This window comes from Helianthus annuus, chromosome 1 (assembly GCF_002127325.2).
Source record: "Helianthus annuus cultivar XRQ/B chromosome 1, HanXRQr2.0-SUNRISE, whole genome shotgun sequence".
NCBI classification, from domain to species: domain Eukaryota; kingdom Viridiplantae; phylum Streptophyta; class Magnoliopsida; order Asterales; family Asteraceae; genus Helianthus; species Helianthus annuus.
Window position 1 is genome coordinate 49,480,493 of NC_035433.2, and position 18,699 is coordinate 49,499,191.

General features: G+C 41.2%; 1 protein-coding gene across 1 annotated transcript; it reads right to left on the reverse strand.

The window, feature by feature from the left end:
* Nucleotides 1-1,059: 1,059 nt before the first annotated feature.
* Nucleotides 1,060-2,439, reverse strand: LOC110914593 (putative nuclease HARBI1). The gene is made up of 2 exons (XM_035987425.1): nt 2,259-2,439; nt 1,060-2,192 (listed from the first exon to the last, which is right to left on the reverse strand). The coding sequence occupies exons 1-2, from the start codon at nt 2,437-2,439 to the stop codon at nt 1,060-1,062; spliced, it is 1,314 nt and encodes a 437-aa protein (XP_035843318.1).
* Between the last annotated feature and the right edge of the window lie 16,260 nt (nt 2,440-18,699).

The following is an 18,699-nucleotide window of genomic DNA, read 5'->3' on the forward strand; positions in this document are numbered from 1 at the left end:
AGTCCATGTGTACGTAAAAGTGCAATTTAAAGGAAAAGAAATATGTGGGCTTAGGTCTTGGGGTTAACGGCTCCAACACTTTTTGAGGAGATCCATTGAATGAATTTCAAGGATTGTCCTTTATCTTTATACCCATTTTCAGGCGTTGTTCTTTATGTTCAAAATTGACGAGTTTTGTCCTTTATGTTTTCATATCATACATGTTTTGTCCTTTAGGCCTAACTCAGTTAGTTTTTTCAGTTAAATTTGGTCATATGCTTTGTACATGAGAGCACTTTTGTCAATTCAAAGGTAAGTTCAACGGCAGATTTACAGCTCAAAGCTTCTGCAACCTTTGAATTGACAAAAATGCCCTCATGCGCAAAGCACATGACCAAATTTAACTGAAAAAAACTAAGGCCTAAAGAACAAAACGTGTATAATATGAAAACATAAAAGGACGAAACTCGTCAATTTTGAACATAAAGGACAACGCCTGAAAATAGGTATAAAGATAAAGGACAACCCTTGAAATTCACTCAGATCCATATAAATAGATACATGCATACATAGAAAAGGGGGACACTGAGAAAACCTACATTAGACGGCACACATCAAGAATAGACACAGAGGCTTTTGGACGCAAGAAAGAAATAAAAAAGAGTGAAGACTTCAAGAAAAATAGATTAAACTTCATTGCTTTTATTCAGGTTAGACTTGTTTTACTGTTTTTCAGTTTATTCGAACACGATACAATGAACCTGTTTTCTAAATTAGGCTGGAAGGTATGGTTTGGCTCATCCCCATCGGGATGAGCCTCCACGTAGGCGCCACGTAGGCGGCTAGCATGGGATGAGCCAAAATGAAGATGGAGGGGGATGGAGGATGGAGCCCCACCACATCCTTTAACTTTTATTTTTTATAAAAAGTATTTAACATTTAAATAAAAATACTACATAAAGGAAGATAATAAAATCCATTACATAAAAAAAATAAAAATTACATAACCTAAAAAAAAAAAAATACGCTACCTAAAATTTGGAAAAAAAAGACTAGATTTAAAAATTTAAAACAAACACACTACTCGTCTTCGTCTTCGTCTTCGGCTCCGTCACCCTCCACAATGTTAACGTTGTTCCAAATATGTTCTACCAAATCTTGTTGAAGGTTTGCATGCGTGAAGTCGTTTGTTAGCGAGAACGAGTTTAAATCCTGTTGTGGGGGATCAACCGGGACAGTGTTCCCCCAAGATGCATTCTCATCATACTCACAAATCGCCCGACCTTCGTCTTCAATAATCATGTTATGGAGCAAAATGCAAGCGTACATACAAAGACGCAGCCTTTTTGGGGTGAACGCACGTGCCCGTTGTGCAACGATGGCCCATTTTTTTCGTAAGACACCAAAAGCGCGTTCGATGTCTTTTCTTGCAGCTTCTTGACGCTTGGCAAATTTTTTTCGTTTTTCGTCCTCGGGATACGGAATAGTCTTCACAATTGTAGACCAAGACGGATATATCCCGTCAGCAAGATAATACCCACGTCTATACTCAACCCCAGAAACTGTAAAACTTGTGTCCGGTCCCGTTCCATTAACGACATCGGTAAAGATGGCCGATTGGTATAACACGTTGAGGTCGTTGAGTGAACCAGGGAGACCAAAGAAAGAATGCCATATCCACAAATCTTGTGATGCCACAGCTTCAAGTATCACAGTTGGATAGCCGTGATCACCTCGCGTATATTGGCCGCGCCACGCAGTCGGGCAATTATGCCACCCCCAATGCATACAGTCAATGCTACCAAGCATTCCCGGAAACCCGTGCCTTGCTTCATGCGCTTGGTACAACTGTTGAACATCATACGCGTTTGGTTTCCGCAAATATTTTTTGCTATACAGTTTCACCACATTATGGCAAAACCGATACAAACATTCCCGCGTAGTTCTTGCCGACATCTGTAAGTACTCGTCCAAAGCGTCGGCCACTGTCCCGTACGCCAGTTGTCGAATGGCCGCAGTACACTTTTGTAACGTTGTAAACCCTTCATAATTTCGAGCATCAGGACGTTGCGTGAAAAACGGGTCTAGGCCCGCCAAATCATTGGCAATCCTTGTGAATAAGCGGCGACTCATTCGGAACCTGCGTCTAAAAATGTCGGCGTTGTAAAGTGGCTCATCCGAAAAGTAATCGTTCACCAATTTCTCGTGCGCTCCTGTCGTATAAAATATATAAGTACGAGATAAAAAAATTAAGGACAATGAAATTTTGTAATGAAAACCTTGGCGGTCTCTGTTAATGCGTATTCGTCTGGTAATAACATTTTCACCAATTTCTTCCTCTTCCTCTTCGTCTTCCTCTTCCTCTTCGATTAAAATCTGTCCCGCCCGTAGAACAGCGTTTGCGAAAAACATCTCCTCTTCGTCATCCGAAGACGAGGGCCACCAAGGATTAGAAGCCATTGTGGGTAAAAGGATATTTTTTTTTATAAAAGTAGGGAGAAATTGGTATAAAATTGAGAGTGTTTTGGGTTGAAAGTGGGGAAATAATATTGAAAGTGGTTGAATTTATAGGAAAAAATGAATTTTTTTTTTATTAAAAAACTAGCCGTTAAACGGCTATATGGTTTGAATTTTGGGGCGGCACACCCGTCTTGGGCACACCGGTTGTGATGATTGCCGGGCCAGGGGGGCGGTGTGGGGGTCCGGCGCCGGGCCAAGCCGGGCCAAGCCGGCCCCCATACCTTCTGGTCTTAGTAGACTTTAAATTTATTTTTGTTTCGTTCTTGACTATGAGCGACTAAACTTTTTATGGTTTCCTAGGGTTGATGAACTAGACGATTTGTTTGAATGATTAACTTTTGGTTTTGAATGAATGTGATGATTTACATGTCATAATTTTTGAACTCGAGTCTAATTATTTGTGTTGGTTTTGATTGGTTTGATAATTTATTTGTTGGTTCCATTGCTCTAGATACTTAGAAATATACTTTAGAGCCGGGAATCAGTTTGTAATCTTTCAGTCTAGGCCTTGAAAGTGAGAAATCTAATTCAAGTTTAATAATTATTAAAACCAATTAATTAAAACGTGCAATCTTTTCTAGAGGTGAGAAATCTAATCTATAATTGCTAGGTTATTAATTGGGCGTTGTTTGGCAGTTTGGGTGGCCGATAACTCGGGTTCATCTGTTTATTCGCGTCTAGAGTTTCCTAGGGTCTCGGTGTTCTTAGTTATTTCTGCTTCATAATTTGAATGTTTTAGTAAATATTTTACCTAATACCTTATAGTTGTGGGACTTGGTGGTCGATAACTCGAGTAAGTCCATTTTAGCACTTCATCACTTGCCATATTGTCAGGTTCGGTTTACCTTCCAGGGGTTTACCGGGTTAGACAGAGTCTTCATTCAGAACCAAGTTTAGGATCTTATTCATGAGTCTAGTGATTTTTTCCTAGGTAACCTATTTTTCTCATACTTGAGTTTCAGTCTAGTCTCTAGTTGTCTGCGCTTGCTGTTGTTTGGTAGTCTATTTATTTAAATTGTTTTTTTTAGTTTAAAAAATATTTTCTCTCAAAACAAAACTAAATTATTAGGCTAGTGGTCAATAGAGGTTTAGTATCAAGAGTCGCTAGATTGTGTCCACGGTTCGATACTCAGACTTATTTGTTTTACTACTTACGACCGGTACACTTGCCGGTAGTGTGTGGTTTACGAGTTTTTCCAATTTTTAAAACTTGTTAGAATTTAATTAACACATATTTCACACATCAAGTTTTTTGCGCCGTCGCCGGGGACACATTGCGCTTTTGAGGACGACCCGAGTCAGGGATTTAGCCATTTTACTATTTTTTTAGATTAGTTGTTGTTTTTTATTTCTTAGTTAAAAATTCAATAAAAATAAAAAATAATAATAATAACCAAAAATTTAAAAAATAGTTGTTTGCTTTCTTAGGATACTTGCTAGTTCTGTGTGCCTAATTGTTTAGTTTGCTTGTTTGTGATACGTGTCGTTTATACTTGCTTTTCAGTGTCGGGCCCACCTGATACTTCACCATTCTCTGAGCCCGAATCCGAATTCCACCGTCGCCTACGTCAGCTTAAGTTTAAGGTTCCAAAAGTAGAATTCAATCTAGAACCCGAAGTAGTTATGGCTGATCGTAGGACTGTTGCTAATCACATAAGTGTTGCTCCTACCACCGTTCGCTCGAGCATCACCCTTCCCGCTGTAGAGGCAAACAACTGGACCATCCCACCTACCTTGATCAACATCATTACCCATTTGGTCCAGTTCCATGGTCTGCGAGATGAGGACCCACATGCTCATCTGACTAGATTCGGTAGGGTCTGTAGTACTTTTCGCCTTACAGGCGTCACTGAGGAGGCCATTCATCTTCGTTTGTTTCCATTCTCACTCACTGATCAGGCTGCTATCTGGTTAGACTCCCTCCCACAGGGAGCAATCACCACTTGGAATGATCTTCAGTCCAAATTCCTTCAGAAATACTTCCTGTTAGGGCAGGATTTTTAATGACCTGTGATCCTTACCTAATATCCTAATAATGATCCTTGTTTCTATGGCAGATAGTGATCCTCAGAAGAACTTCAGGATCAGGATAATGGATCATCCTAAGGATCCTCATACTAACGATTGTTCTCTTTGAATTTAATGTTGTTTTGCAGGAATTACGAGTTGGACCTGGTCTTGGCAGCGTTATTAAGGAATCTTTCACGCTAATTTCGCACATGCATAACCAGAAATAGACGTTGTGGAGAATATGGAAACTTAGCACAAATTACGGGCAATTAGTTAGGCTAAATTTACTTCTGTTTCTAAAGGGGTAACGAACTAGTAGTTAGGTGACTTACCTAAATTCAACCACACACACTTATATAAAGGGCACTCTCAAGCATTCGGAAAGGACAACACACATTTCTTACACACTCTAGCATACTACACCATAGTGATCCTTGTACCTAGTTCGTTACCATCCGAAGTTGTAAACATTGTTTATTATATTGAAGTTTGGTGATCGATAGTTTCCATCACCCGAGGTTTTTTATGCCGGAGATCATTCATTGATCAAGGGCTTTTTCCTTGTATAAAATCTTTGTGTCACTTGAGCAATTTACATATAAGTGATCCTTTTCTTTATTCATCATTACAAGCATCATTCCCCGTTAACAGAGAGTTTGGTTGCATTATCCTTGTGTGATTTTTGACCAAAACAGTTTGGCGCCCACCGTGGGGCAATTGGTGCTTCATTCATAACAAAGTTTCCCGTTGGTGATCATTCCGGATCGTTGCATACATGGCTTCATCGTTGAAGAATACCTCTACAGCGATGTCTGCAGTCAATTCATCTCAGGGCATTCCACCTTTGCCTCCACCACCTGCTGGATCTCAGAAAAATGCTGAGAAGAGACCAACTTCCATTTTCTCTAAACCTCCATCTCCTTCTGCTCCAACTTCTTCTGCTCCCACTACTAGTGATATGTTTACTTTGATTTTGCAGATGAGGGATCGTATTCAGCGGCAGGATGAAAACTAATGACAGGATCCTTATTGACGGAGGAAGCTCAGTAAACATTATCCAGCTTGATGTTCTGAAAAAAATGGGTATCCCTGAATCAGATATCACACCAAGATCCTCCGTGCTTGTGGGATTTAGTGGAGAAACTAAGAGAACACTAGGGGACATCAAACTCCCAATTTATGTGGAAGGATTACATAATTATCAAAAATTTTGTGTTATTGACTGTTTATCTTGTTGTAATGTTATCCTTGGCAGGCCCTGGATACACGATATGAAGGCAATCTCATCCACCTACCATCAATGTGTGAAGCTCCCTAGCCCTTGGGGAATAGTCAAGATCGATAGTGATCAGCAGGAGGCTAAGGATTGTTACACCTCATCAATGAAACCAGCCTCGAAATCAAGGGAGCAATAGCAATTAAAGTATCCTCCAAGGGATGTCTTGGAGACAAGAGAGCAGGATGTGGACGAAATCCTCATGGATCCTGATGATCCTGAGTCCAAAATCTATATCGGACCAGGGATCCTTGGCAAGATGAAAGAAGACCTCGTATCCTTCCTCAAAAGAAGAAAATCTACCTTTGCATGGAAACATGAGGATATGACAGGTATATCTAAGGATATTATCACTCATAAACTTGGCATTGACAGGTCATTCAAACCAATCCATCAAAAAAGGAGGAAGTTTACACCAGAAAGAAACGCCATTATCCAGGAAGAGGTAGAGAGATTGCTACGAGCAGGTATGATTAGAGAAGTCAAGTATCCAAGATGGCTGGCCAATGTGGTTATTATTCAAAAGAAAAATGGAAAGTGGAGGGTATGTGTCGATTTCACTGATTTAAATAAGGCATGTCCCAAGGATCCTTTCCCATTACCCCACATTGACTCCATGGTGGATGCAACGGCGGGTCATGAACTGTTAATATTTATGGATGCTTCATCTGGATTCCAACAAATTCAGATGGAACCATCTGACCAAGAGGATACGGCTTTTATGACCCCAACCGGTTTAATATTGTTATATTGCTATGCCATTTGGATTAAGGAATGCAGGTGCAACATATCAAAGACTGGTGAATATGATGTTCAAGGATCAGATTGGACAGACTATGGAGGTGTACATAGATGATATGGTGGTAAAATCCATAAAAGCTGAGGATCACCTAAGAGACTTGGAGGAAGCATTTGATATCCTTGACAGATATAACATGAAGCTTAATCCTTCAAAATGTCACTTTGGTGTAAAGGCAGGTAAATTCTTAGGATATATGGTAACCAAGAGGGGCATTGAAGCAAGCCCGGAACAAATCAAAGCATTAGTGAATATTAAATCTCCTGCCAACGCTAAGGATGTGCAAAGGTTAACAGGCATGATAGCAGCTTTAAACAGATTTATATCCAAATCCTCAGAAAAGTGTAGAGAATTCTATGATATCCTAAGAAAGAACAAGAAATTCGAATGGACTGAGAAGCATGAGAGTGCTTTACAAGCCCTCAAAGAATACCTGTCCTCAGCTCCAGCGTTGATGAAACCAGAAAAAGGAGATGTGTTATCCTTATATCTTGCGGTATCCTCAAAAGCAGTAAGTGCAGTCCTTGTTAAGGATCATGAAGGTACACAATATCCTGTCTATTATGTAAGTAAGAGTTTACTTGATGCTAAATCCAGGTATTCACACCTTGAAAAACTTATTCTTGCACTAATTATGGCATCTACTAAACTAAGACATTATTTTGAAACCCATGTTATTGTTGTTAGAACTAATTTTCCAATTAAGAATGTCCTCAGGAAACCAGAGATGTCCGGAAGGATGGCTAAGTGGGCAGTAAAGCTTAGTGCCCATGATATAAGATATGAGCCTAGAACAGCCATCAAATCTCAAGCATTAGCAGACTTTGTGGCTGATTTCAGTAGTGATTTACAAAAGGAAGCCGAATTGGAAGTCCAGCAGCTGGATGAGACCAAGGATCCTTGGATACTACATACTGATGGATCCTTAAATGTTAAAGGCACGGGGCTTGGTATACTACTAAAATCGCCACAGGGGGACATAATACCCCACTCCATAGCTTGTGAGTTCCAAGCCACTAACAATGAGGCTGAATATGAAGCCTTGATTGCTGGTTTGCAAATTGCTAAGCATATGGGGATCAGGTATCTTGAGGTATACGTGGATTCATTGTTAATCACTAATCACTTTAATGGATCCTATGCTGTTAAAGGTGAAAAACTAACCAAATATTTAGAGATAGTCAAAGAATTGGCACTCTCCTTTGTTTCCTTTAGTTTGACACAGGTACCAAGGGAAGAAAATACAGAAGCTGATGCATTGGCTAATCTTGGATCATCCTTGAAGATCCCAGAGGATATAAGTATCCCCATCATCCATATCCTGACCCCTGCTATTGAAAATCAAGTGACCATGGAAATAGAAGAGGATTCTGCAATGATCCCTAGTGAGGATACTCAATCCTGTTCAGGATCATAGATCTCACCAATCATGAGATACTTACAACACGGGGAGATTCCTATGGGAGAAAACCCTAGGGCTTTCAGAATTAAGGTATCTCAATTCACAATCTTAAATAATGTTAGGGCTGGATTTTTATGACCTATGATCCTTACATATGATCCTAACATGTGATCCTAACAAGTGATCCTTGTTTCTTTGGCAGATAGTGATCCTCAGAGGAGCTCCAGGATCAGGATCACGGATCATTCCAAGGATCCTCATACTAACGACTGTTCTCTTTGGACTTAATATTATCTTGCAGGAATTACGAGTTGGATCCGGTCTTAGCAACGTAAACAAGGAATCTGTCACGATAATCTCGCACATGCATAATCAAAGATGGACGTTATGGCAAATATGGAAACTCAGCACAATTCAAGGGCGATTATTTAGGCTAAATTTACTTCTATTTCTAAAGGGGTAACGAGCTAGTAGTTAGGTGATTTGCCTAAAATAGAACCACACACACTTGTATAAATGGCAATCTTGAACATTCGGAAGACACAACACACTTCTCACACACTTTAGCATACGATACTATAGTGATCCTTGTACCTAGCTCGTTACCATCCGAAGTTGTAACCATTATTTGTTATATTAAAGTTTGGTGATCGGTAGTTTCCATCACCCGAGGTTTTTTATGCCGGAGATCATTCATTGATCAAGGGCTTTTTCCTCGTATAAATCCTTGTGTCACTTGTGCATTTTACATTTGAGTGATCCTTCACTTTGTTCATCATACCAAGCATCATTCCCCGTTTACATAAAGTTTGGTTGCATTATCTTTAAGTGATTTTTGACCAAAACAGTTTGGCGCCCACCGTGGGGCAATTGGTGCTTCATTCATAAGAAAGTTTTTCTGTTGGTGATCATTCCGGAAGTGTTGCATGGCTTCATCGTTGAAGAATACTTCCACAGCGATGTCTACAGTCAATTCATCTAATGGCATTCCACCTTTGCCTCCACCACCAGCTGGATCTCAGAAAAATGCTGAGAAGAGACCAACTCCTATCTCCTCTAAACCATCATCTTCTGCTCTAACTTCTTCTATTCCCAGTACTAGTGATATATTTACTTTGATTTTGCAGATGAGGGATCGTATGCAGCAACAGGATGAAACTAATGACAGGATCCTCAAGGAAATCGGAGATCTCAAAAGGCAAAAGAAAACGGCAGAGGATCATTCCCCACTAATGCCCAAATCTTTAATTTTGATACTCCGATGATTACTTCTCAGCCATCAGAGGTCCCAGACGTTCAACACATGTGTGGATCAAGAGGAGTGCATTTCGGCCCAGCAGTAGTGACTCAGGCATCAGGATCATATTTCCAACCGGCAGGATCCTATACTCAGCATATGGGATCCTTCATGAACTCAGGATCCTCCTTCGTTCCAGGATTATCCCAGGTTCAAGGATCCTCCTTCATTCCAGGATTATCCCAGGTTCAAGGATCCTCCTTCGTTCCAGGATCATCCCAGGTTCAAGGATCCTCCTTCGTTCCAGGATTATCCCAGGTTCAAGGATCCTCCTTCGTTCCAGGATTATCCCAGGTTCAAGGATCCTCCTTAGTTCCAGGATCATCCCATATTCAGGGATCCCTTCAGATGCCAGGATCCTTGAAGAATTTGCAAACAGGAAGTCCAGATGTCCATCAAGGAGATTTTATTCCGATGCAGTCCATTGCTTCCACTGGTCCATCAATCATCCCAGAATCCCAGCAATATGGATTCACATCCAATGTTCCTAACTTGAACCCGATGGGAGGTAACACTTTTAATAATTCTCTTACCACTAACCATGGATTCATGCAGGATACAGGTATCAATCATGCTATGGCCAGAGAACTACAAAAACTAAAGGATATGATATCAAGTGTTCCAGGGGTAGTCAAACCTATCCCGGAGATTGCAGATGGAAGCCATAAGGTATCTCGTTTTGCACCACCAATTTGTGATGCTGAGATACCCAAAAGATTCCATATCCCTACTATGAAGCTGTATGATGGTACAACGGATCCTGAGGAACACATAGCACAATACAGGGAGAGGATGGAGATCAATCCTGTTTTGGTCAAAAATCACACAAGGATAATGTAACCAAACTTTATGTAAACGGGGTATGATGCTTGGTTAATTATGAAAGTAAAGGATCACTTCTGTGATAAAGATGCAAAGACACAACGATTTATACGAGGAAAAAGCCCTTGATCAATATATGATCTCCGGCATAAAAAACCTCGGGTGATGGCAACTACCGATCACCAAACTTCAATATAAGAACAAAATGATTACAACTTCGGATGATAATGAGCTGAGTACAAGGATCACTTATTGTTTCGAGTGTCTAAGTGTGTGAGAGTTGCGTTGTATGTTGTGTGTCCCCTTCCAAATGATGGAGAATGGTATTTATACAAGTGTAGGTGACCTATTTTAGGTAAAAGGACTAATTATCAGCTCATTACCCCTTTAGAAATAAAAGACAATCTAGCCTAAATAGCCGCCCATAAATCAAGCCAAGTTTCCATATCCTGTGCAACGTCTATTTTCAATTAAGCTCTTGCCATAATTATGAAGACGCGTCCCTTGATCATGATGCCTAGAGCGTATCCTGCTAGATGTTCCTGCAAAACAATATTGTATTAAGTGGAAGTGGCCGTTAGTATGAGGATCACTGTAGTGTCCCATGATCCTGATCCTGAAGTCCTGCTGAGGATCACTGTCTGCCAAAGAAACAAGGATCACTGGTTAGGATCACGTATAAGGATCACCTATAATAAAAATCCAGCCCTAACAATTGCCCCCAAAATATAAGGAGTTAATTGTAAATAGACGAGTTATATTTTGTTTCGATCTTATCTCTAACGGGCAACTCCAAGAAACTAGCCGTTACACCCGGACTTAGCCGTTGCGATCATTACGTCACAGATGTGACAATTCCTGCAGATCATGATTATAAATAGGAGATAGGGTGAGGATCAGTTTGTATTTAAATTCAAGATACACTCCCTTTATATTCTGCATCGAAGATTGATCAGGTATTCTTCTCTTTCTCTCTTTCTTTGCTCTGTTTTCTGCTCCTACTCTGTTTCCATCCCGTCACAAACATGTTGCTCCGGAATTCTCCACACAAGGATCCCAAGAAGGATAGTCCCTTAAAAATCCAGGGGATTATCAAGGATTCTCCTACGGAGAGGTGTTGCTTTACTGATGTTCACATAGACAGAATTCGTCATTGCTTTCCGGCGAATGCTGTTTTCAAGTCCTTCACACCTACCGCTCTGAGTGACTCTGTTTCGGATACCTGGGTGGCTTTTCCTGCTACTCCATTCACCATAGGGTATTCATATCCTTTTCCATCCTTCACCCAATCCTTCTTTTCTTTAACCGGCATCTCTTATATCCAAGCTATGCCGATGATCTGGAGGGTTCTGTATACCTTCGAGAGGATCATTGAGCAGAAAGGGATTGATCTGGGGATGACGGAGTTGGCCGAGCTTTACGATTTTACCACTTTTGGTTCTTACCGGTATCTGCTGAAACGGAAAGCCGGGGAGGATCACCCTGTCTTCAAGGTCACCAAGAATGATACAAACTGGAAGCGTCGTTTTTTCTTTGTTAGAAGGGATTCCATCCCGGATAGGAAGGATCTGCCCAAGGAATGGGCCACTCATGGTAGGGTAGAGGATCCTCGAAGGATCACTATCAGTCCTGTCTCATATGATGAGGATCACTAATGTCTTTTTTTTTGTCTTTTATGCAGCTATTTCCGTTGCTCACTTAAAGTTGACCCCTGCTGCAAGAGAAAGAGTGTTAGCTTTTAAAAAGCTTGATCCTGAAGTTAGAAGCTTCCAAGTCACTATCCAGGATTCTCAAGAGATATCCTCTGCATCTGCCACAATGTCAAGTAAGTATCCTCATAGAAAGTAAGTTTTATGTAAGAGTATTTAATTTAATAAGGGAACTTATCTTGTTTTTGAATTGTGTAGGTGCTGGAAAATCTGCCAGGTCTGTTAAATCTGCCTCCAAATTTGGGATAAGTGATCTCGCCAATGTCACGTCTTCGAAGAAGAAGGCTCCTGCTGCCAGTCCTTCAGCATCAGCTCCTAAAGCGCCTATCCGAGGCAAAGGGAAGAAGAGGAAGGCTTCAGATGATCTCCAGGGATTTCCCCTCCTCCGTCAGCAATTCCTTGACTACGTGAATGAGGTACGGATCATTGCCCCTGTTGGTTATCCGTCACGAATATCCTGCTTGTGTATCCTGCTCTTTTGAGGATCACCTGATCCTAAGCTTGTCTTTTTTCTCTTGTTACAGAAACTTGCCGAGATTGAGACCTATCTTGGCCATGTTGAGGACCAGGAGAGCCAAATTGCCGACCTCCAGCAAATGGGTGTGTTAAAGGATCTCAAGATAGCAGATCTTGTGAAAGAACTCCGGGCTACCAAGGATGAGGCTGCTCAAAGGCTGATTGATATGGATAACGAGAAGCAGGAGATCACCCAAGATGCCAAGGTCTCGGCGGCAATTGCTATGTACAAGATACAACTCCAGATGGCTGAGGAGGCTCGAGATCCTACTTTGACAAAAGCTCATGGGACGTTGAAGGTTGGAAGGCAAGGCTGGCGGACCTGGAGGACGAGGATGAGGCTGAGGATATCCCAATGCTGGAGGGAGGTGATGCTGACAAGGATCAAGGTGGAGCAGCCGGTGGTGACGAAGCAGCGAAGGTGTAGGCTGCATGATTGGGCGATGATGGATATTGTTGACTAGGCCGGAGCCCAATTTTTTAGGTTTGGTAGTGGTTTTTGTGGTTGTTGATGGTTTGAGACAATTATGGTTTGTAATCTCTGAACAATAGTTTCTTAGGGTTAAGGATCTTGGATCCTTTGAACAATAGGTAGGATTACAAAAGGTGGAGGGATCCTCTGTTTGGGGGATGAAGCCTTTGTGATCCTGCCGCTTTTACTTTCCTGCACAATGCTAAGACCGCATAGACAATGGACACCCTTTGCCAACCCATGTGGACGGGCCACGTTTTGCTGGTAGAAATGTGGGTTGGCAATTTTGACAACTTTTTGAAAGGGTTAATGATATAACTTAACTTTTCTGGCTTATCTCGTGTTGTTATCCTTATCTTCTTGTTTCTTAGTTGTTTTTGTAGTATATTTGTTTTAAAATAGCAAGAGTTGAAAATATGTTATCCAAATTTAGGATATGATCCCAGATAAAATATCCTGATATTGAAAATTTTCGAAGTACTTTAGTTCAAGGATCATAGGTTTGGTTGTCAAAGTATAAGGGTCGGTTAGGATAATGAGTATAATCAAAATAGTCAAGGATCATACCTGAGGACCCAAGTTAGGATCCTAACCTTCAATCGGGATAACCATAAGTAAAACTTTTAATGGATATTAAGGATTAAGGATCCTTAATTGTTTAACTTCGAAAACCTGAAAAAACGGAACATAACTTGGGACTAAGCCAATGTAAGAGACAAATTAGCAACTGGGGATATGCCCAAAGGATAACCGAGAATGATCCCGGAGGATCACTGGGGACAAGCCCAAAGGATAACTGGGGATGATCCCGGAGGATCACTGGGGACAAGCCCAAAGGATCGTATGTAAACTGGAGTATGGCCCTTACTGGCGACTATCCAAACTTGGTGACATGAAAATGTCAAAACCTTAGCTAACGTGAAAACGTTAGAAACCTTAGGAACGGATGTATGGTACGTCTACCATTATACGGAGGATCCTGGGTATAGCCAGTACGATGAGGTTGTCAGCCCCGGAAGTGGGTACTGGTCCCAAAGACGTGAACTATATCAGGATCATCGTGCGCTGCTGGCGGAAACTGGGGATAATCCCAAGGATAACTGGGGTTGGACCCAAGGATCTGCGGTGCTTTTGAAGATCTTTGACGATATGCTGAAGATACCTGAACTATCATAACTCAAATGTTTCGTGAGTAGAGGATGAAGGATACAGGATCCTTATCCTTTGGTAAAAAGTAAGGAAATGTAAATGTTTTAAGATAAGGATATTACCAGAGTAAGGATCACTGACATCATCGGGATCCTTCGAGGATACTTCAGTGTGAGGATCACATGCTTGAGGGATCATGTTCACATAAAGTATCTCTTTAAGTGAACAGCATTCCAGGCTCTTGGTAACAAGTTTCCTTCCATAGTTAGCAATCTGTATGCCCCCTTTCCTGCTTCAGCTTCAATTAAGTAAGGGCCTTCCCATTTTGGTGCTAACTTCCCGTCAGCAGGATTGATAGTATTTTGAAATGCTTTTCTCAACACCATGTCTCCGACTTGGAACTTCCTTATTCTGACATTTTTGTTGTAGGCACCAGCCATTCTTTGTTGGTAGCTTGCCATCCTTATCCTAGCTAGATCCCTGATTTCCTCAATAGTATCCAAATCCTGAGCTAGGATTGTAGCATTTTCTTCAGGATCACGAGCACTTGTTCTAGCAGTTGGGATCACCATTTCTGTTGGGATCACTGCTTCTGCCCCAAATACTAAAGAGAAAGGTGTTTGACCAGTGGCATTCTTGGGAGTTGTCCTATCAGCCCATAGCACATAAGGTAACTCTTCTGCCCATTTCCCCTTCTTGGATCCTAGCTTCTTCTTCAGATTGTTGATGATGATCTTGTTGGATGATTCTGCTTGACCATTGGCTTGTGGGTGAACTGGTGTTGATGTGATCATCTTGATTCCCCAACTGTCACAAAAGTTAGTAGTTCTGCTTCCAATGAATTGGGAACCATTATCATATACAATTTCAGAGGGAATGCCAAATCTAGTTATAATGTTTCTTTTGATGAAGGATATGACTTCCTTTTCTCTGACTTGGGCGAAGGCTTCAGCTTCTATCCATTTAGAAAAATAGTCAGTCATGGCAAGCATAAATACTTTTCCACCAGGTGCTTTAGGAAGCTTGCCCACTATATCCATTCCCCATCTCATGAATGGCCAAGAGGATGGTATAGGGTGTAGCAGTTCAGCTGGCTGATGAAGGATATTGCTGTGTCTTTGACAAGGATCACATTTCCTGGCATATTCTACAGCATCCCTTTTCATGGTTGGCCAGTAGTATCCTGTTCTAAGGATCCTTGAGAATAATGCCCTGCCCCCAGTGTGGTTTCCACAATCTCCTTCATGGAAGTCTCTCAACACTTCTCCAATTTCAGGATCCTCAATGCATCTTAAGTATGGTCCTGCAAGGGATCGTTTATATAGCACATTATTTAAGATTGTAAATTGAGATACCTTGATCCGGAAAGCTCTAGGATTTTCTCCCATTGGAATCTCTCCGTTTTGCAAGTATTTCATGATTGGTGAGACCCATGATCCTGAATAAGATTGAGCTTCTTCACTAGGGATTATTGCAGTATCCTCTTCTATTTCCATGGCCACTTGATTTTCAATAGCAGGAGCCAGGATATGGATGATAGGGATACTTATGTCTTCTGGAATTTTCAAGGATGATCCTAAGTTGGCCAATGCATCAGCTTCCGTGTTATCCTCCCTTGGTACCTGTGTTAAGCTGAAAGAAACAAAAGAGAGTGCCAATTTTTTGACTATCTCTAAATATTTGGTTAGTTTTTCACCTTTAACAGCATAGGATCCGTTAAAGTGATTGGTGATCAATAATGAGTCTACATATACTTTAAGATATTTTACCCCCATATCCTTAGCAATTTGCAAGCCAGCAATCAAGGCTTCATACTCAGCCTCATTGTTAGTTGCTTGGAACTCACAGGCTATGGAGTGGGGTATTATGTCCCCCTGTGGCGATTTTAGTAGGATCCCGAGCCCTGTGCCCTTGACATTTGAGGATCCGTCAGTGTGTAATATCCAAGGATCCTTGGTTTCATCCAGCTGCTGGACCTCCAATTCTGCTTCTCTTTGTAGATCACTACTGAAATCAGCCACAAAGTCGGCTAAGGCTTGTGATTTAATGGCTGTTCTTGGTTCATATCTTATATCATGGGCACTAAGCTTCACTGCCCACTTAGCCATTCTCCCTGACATTTCCGGTTTCCTGAGGACATTCTTAATTGGAAAATTAGTTTTAACAACAATAGTATGGGTTTCAAAATAATGCCTTAACTTAGTGGATGCCATGATTAATGCAAGAATAAGTTTTTCGAGGTGTGAGTACCTGGATTCGGCATCAAGTAGACTTTTACTTACATAGTAGATAGGATATTGTGTACCTTCGTGATCCTTGACAAGGACAGCACTTACAGCGGTTGAGGATACCGCCAGGTATAAGGATAACACATCTCCTTTTTCCGGTTTTGCTAATGCTGGTGCTGAGGACATATATTCTTTAAGGGCTTGTAAAGCGTTCTCATGCTTCTCAGTCCATTCAAACTTCTTATTCTTCCTTAGGATATCGTAGAATTCTTTGCATTTTTCTGAGGATTTCGATATGAACCTGTTCAAAGCTGCTATCCTGCCTGTCAGTCTTTGAACATCCTTTGCATTGGCAGGAGATTTGATATTTACTAATGCTTTTATTTGTTCTGGGCTTGCTTCAATGCCCCTCTGACTTACCATGTATCCTAAGAATTTCCTGCCTTAACACCAAAATGGCATTTCGAAGGATTAAGTTTCATGTTGTAACTATCAAGGATATCGAATGCTTCTTCCAAATCCCTTAGGTGATCCTCAGCTTTCTTTGACTTGACCACCATGTCATCTATGTACACCTCCATAGTTTTTCCAATTTGATCTTTGAACATCATATTCACCAGCCTTTGATATGTTGCACCTGCATTTCTTAGTCCAAAAGGCATGGCAATATAACAATACAAACCTGTTGGGGTCATAAAGGCTGTATCCTCTTGGTCAGATGGTTCCATCTGAATTTGTTGGAATCCAGATGATGCATCCATAAAGGTCAACAGTTCATGCCCCGCTGTTGCATCCACCATGGAGTCAATGTGGGGTAATGGGAAAGGATCCTTGGGACATGCCTTATTCAGATCAGTGAAATCGACACATACCCTCCACTTTCCATTTTTCTTTTGGACAACAACCACATTGGCTAACCATTTTGGATACTTTACCTCTCTGATCATACCTGCTCGAAGTAGTCTCTCTACTTCTTCTTGGATAATGGCATTCCTTTCTGGTGCAAACTTCCTTCTTTTTTGATGGATTGGTTTGATAGACCTGTCAATGCCAAGTTTGTGAGTAATAATATCCTTAGATATACCTGTCATATCTTCATGTTTCCAAGCAAAGGTAGATTTTCTTCTTTTGAGGAAGGATATCATGTCTTCTTTCATCTTGCCAAGGATCCCTGATCCGATATAGATTTTTGATTCAGGATCACTAGGATCCAAGAGGATTTCATCCACATCTTGTTCCCTTGCCTCCAAGACATTCCTCGGAGGATACTGTAATTGCTATTGCTCCCTTGGCTTCGAGGTTGGTTTCATAGATGAGGTATAACAATCCTTAGCCTCCTGCTGATCACTGTCAATCTTGATTATCCCCCATGGGCTAGGGAGCTTCACACATTGATGGTAGGTGGATGGGACTGCTTTCATATCATGTATCCAAGGCCTGCCAAGGATAACGTTGCAACAGGATAAACAGTCAATAACACAAAATTTCTGATAATTATGTAATCCTTCCACGTAGATTAGGAGTTTGATGTCCCCCAAAGTTTTCTTCGTTTCCCCACTGAATCCTACAAGCACGGAGGATCTTGGTGTGATGTCTGATTCTAGGATTCCCATCTTCTTCAGGACATCCAGCTGGATAATGTTCACTGAGCTCCCGCCATCAATAAGGATCCTGCGGACAAAATGGTTAGAGATGAAGAGAGTGATAACTAAACTATCATGGTGAGGATCCTGAATGTTAATGCGATCATCCTCATCAAATGTTATCATCTTCCCTTCTGAGACACTTGATGTTCTAATAGACCTTTCACCATTGTCCATTTTTGATTCTTTTGCATGTCTTTTGGCCGCCGAGAAGGATGTACCACAGATGTCTGATCCTCCGGATATAAAGTTGATCACTTGTGCATTTGCCGGAGGTGCTGGAGCTTTTTCGGGGATCCTTTCAGGATCCTGGGTCCTTTGCTTTTTTCTCCCCAACAATTCTTTTAGATGCCCCTTGCTTAATAGATATCCAATCTCTTTTCTTAAAGCTATGCATTCTTCAGTTAGATGCCCGAAATCCTCATGGTATGCACACCATTTCGACTTGTCTTTAGTCCCGGATGGTTTATCGTTCTTCCTGGGCCATCTAGCCTTTTCACCTAGATTCTGCATTGCAAGGATCAGTTCATGATTATCAACGGAAAAACAGTATTCTGAGATTGGAGGATAATCTTCATCATCCTCTTCTTGGTCAACAGTATGCACATTCTTGTTCTCATTTCTATGGTAGGATTTGAATTTGTTGTTCTTGAAGGAGGATCCTTGCTTCTCCTGTTTTGAGGATCCTACTTGTCTCTCCTGGATCCTCTTGTCATCCTCTAGCCGGATGAACCTGAGTGCTCGAGTTCTTACTTCATCTAGATTCCTGCATGGTGTCATAACAAGATCATCATAGAATAATGAATCCTTAAGCAGTCCCATTTTGAAGGCTTCAACAGCCGTAGCCATATCTAAGTTGGGAATGTCCAAGGATTCT

Coding starts and splice junctions, on each gene's coding strand:
- LOC110914593 (XM_035987425.1), bottom strand. CDS start 2,439: ATGGCTTCTAATCCTTGGTGGCCCTCGTCTTCGGATGACGAAGAGGAG. Junction 2,193..2,258: donor CATTAACAGAGACCGCCAAG/GTTTTCATTACA, acceptor TTTATACGACAG/GAGCGCACGAGAAATTGGTG.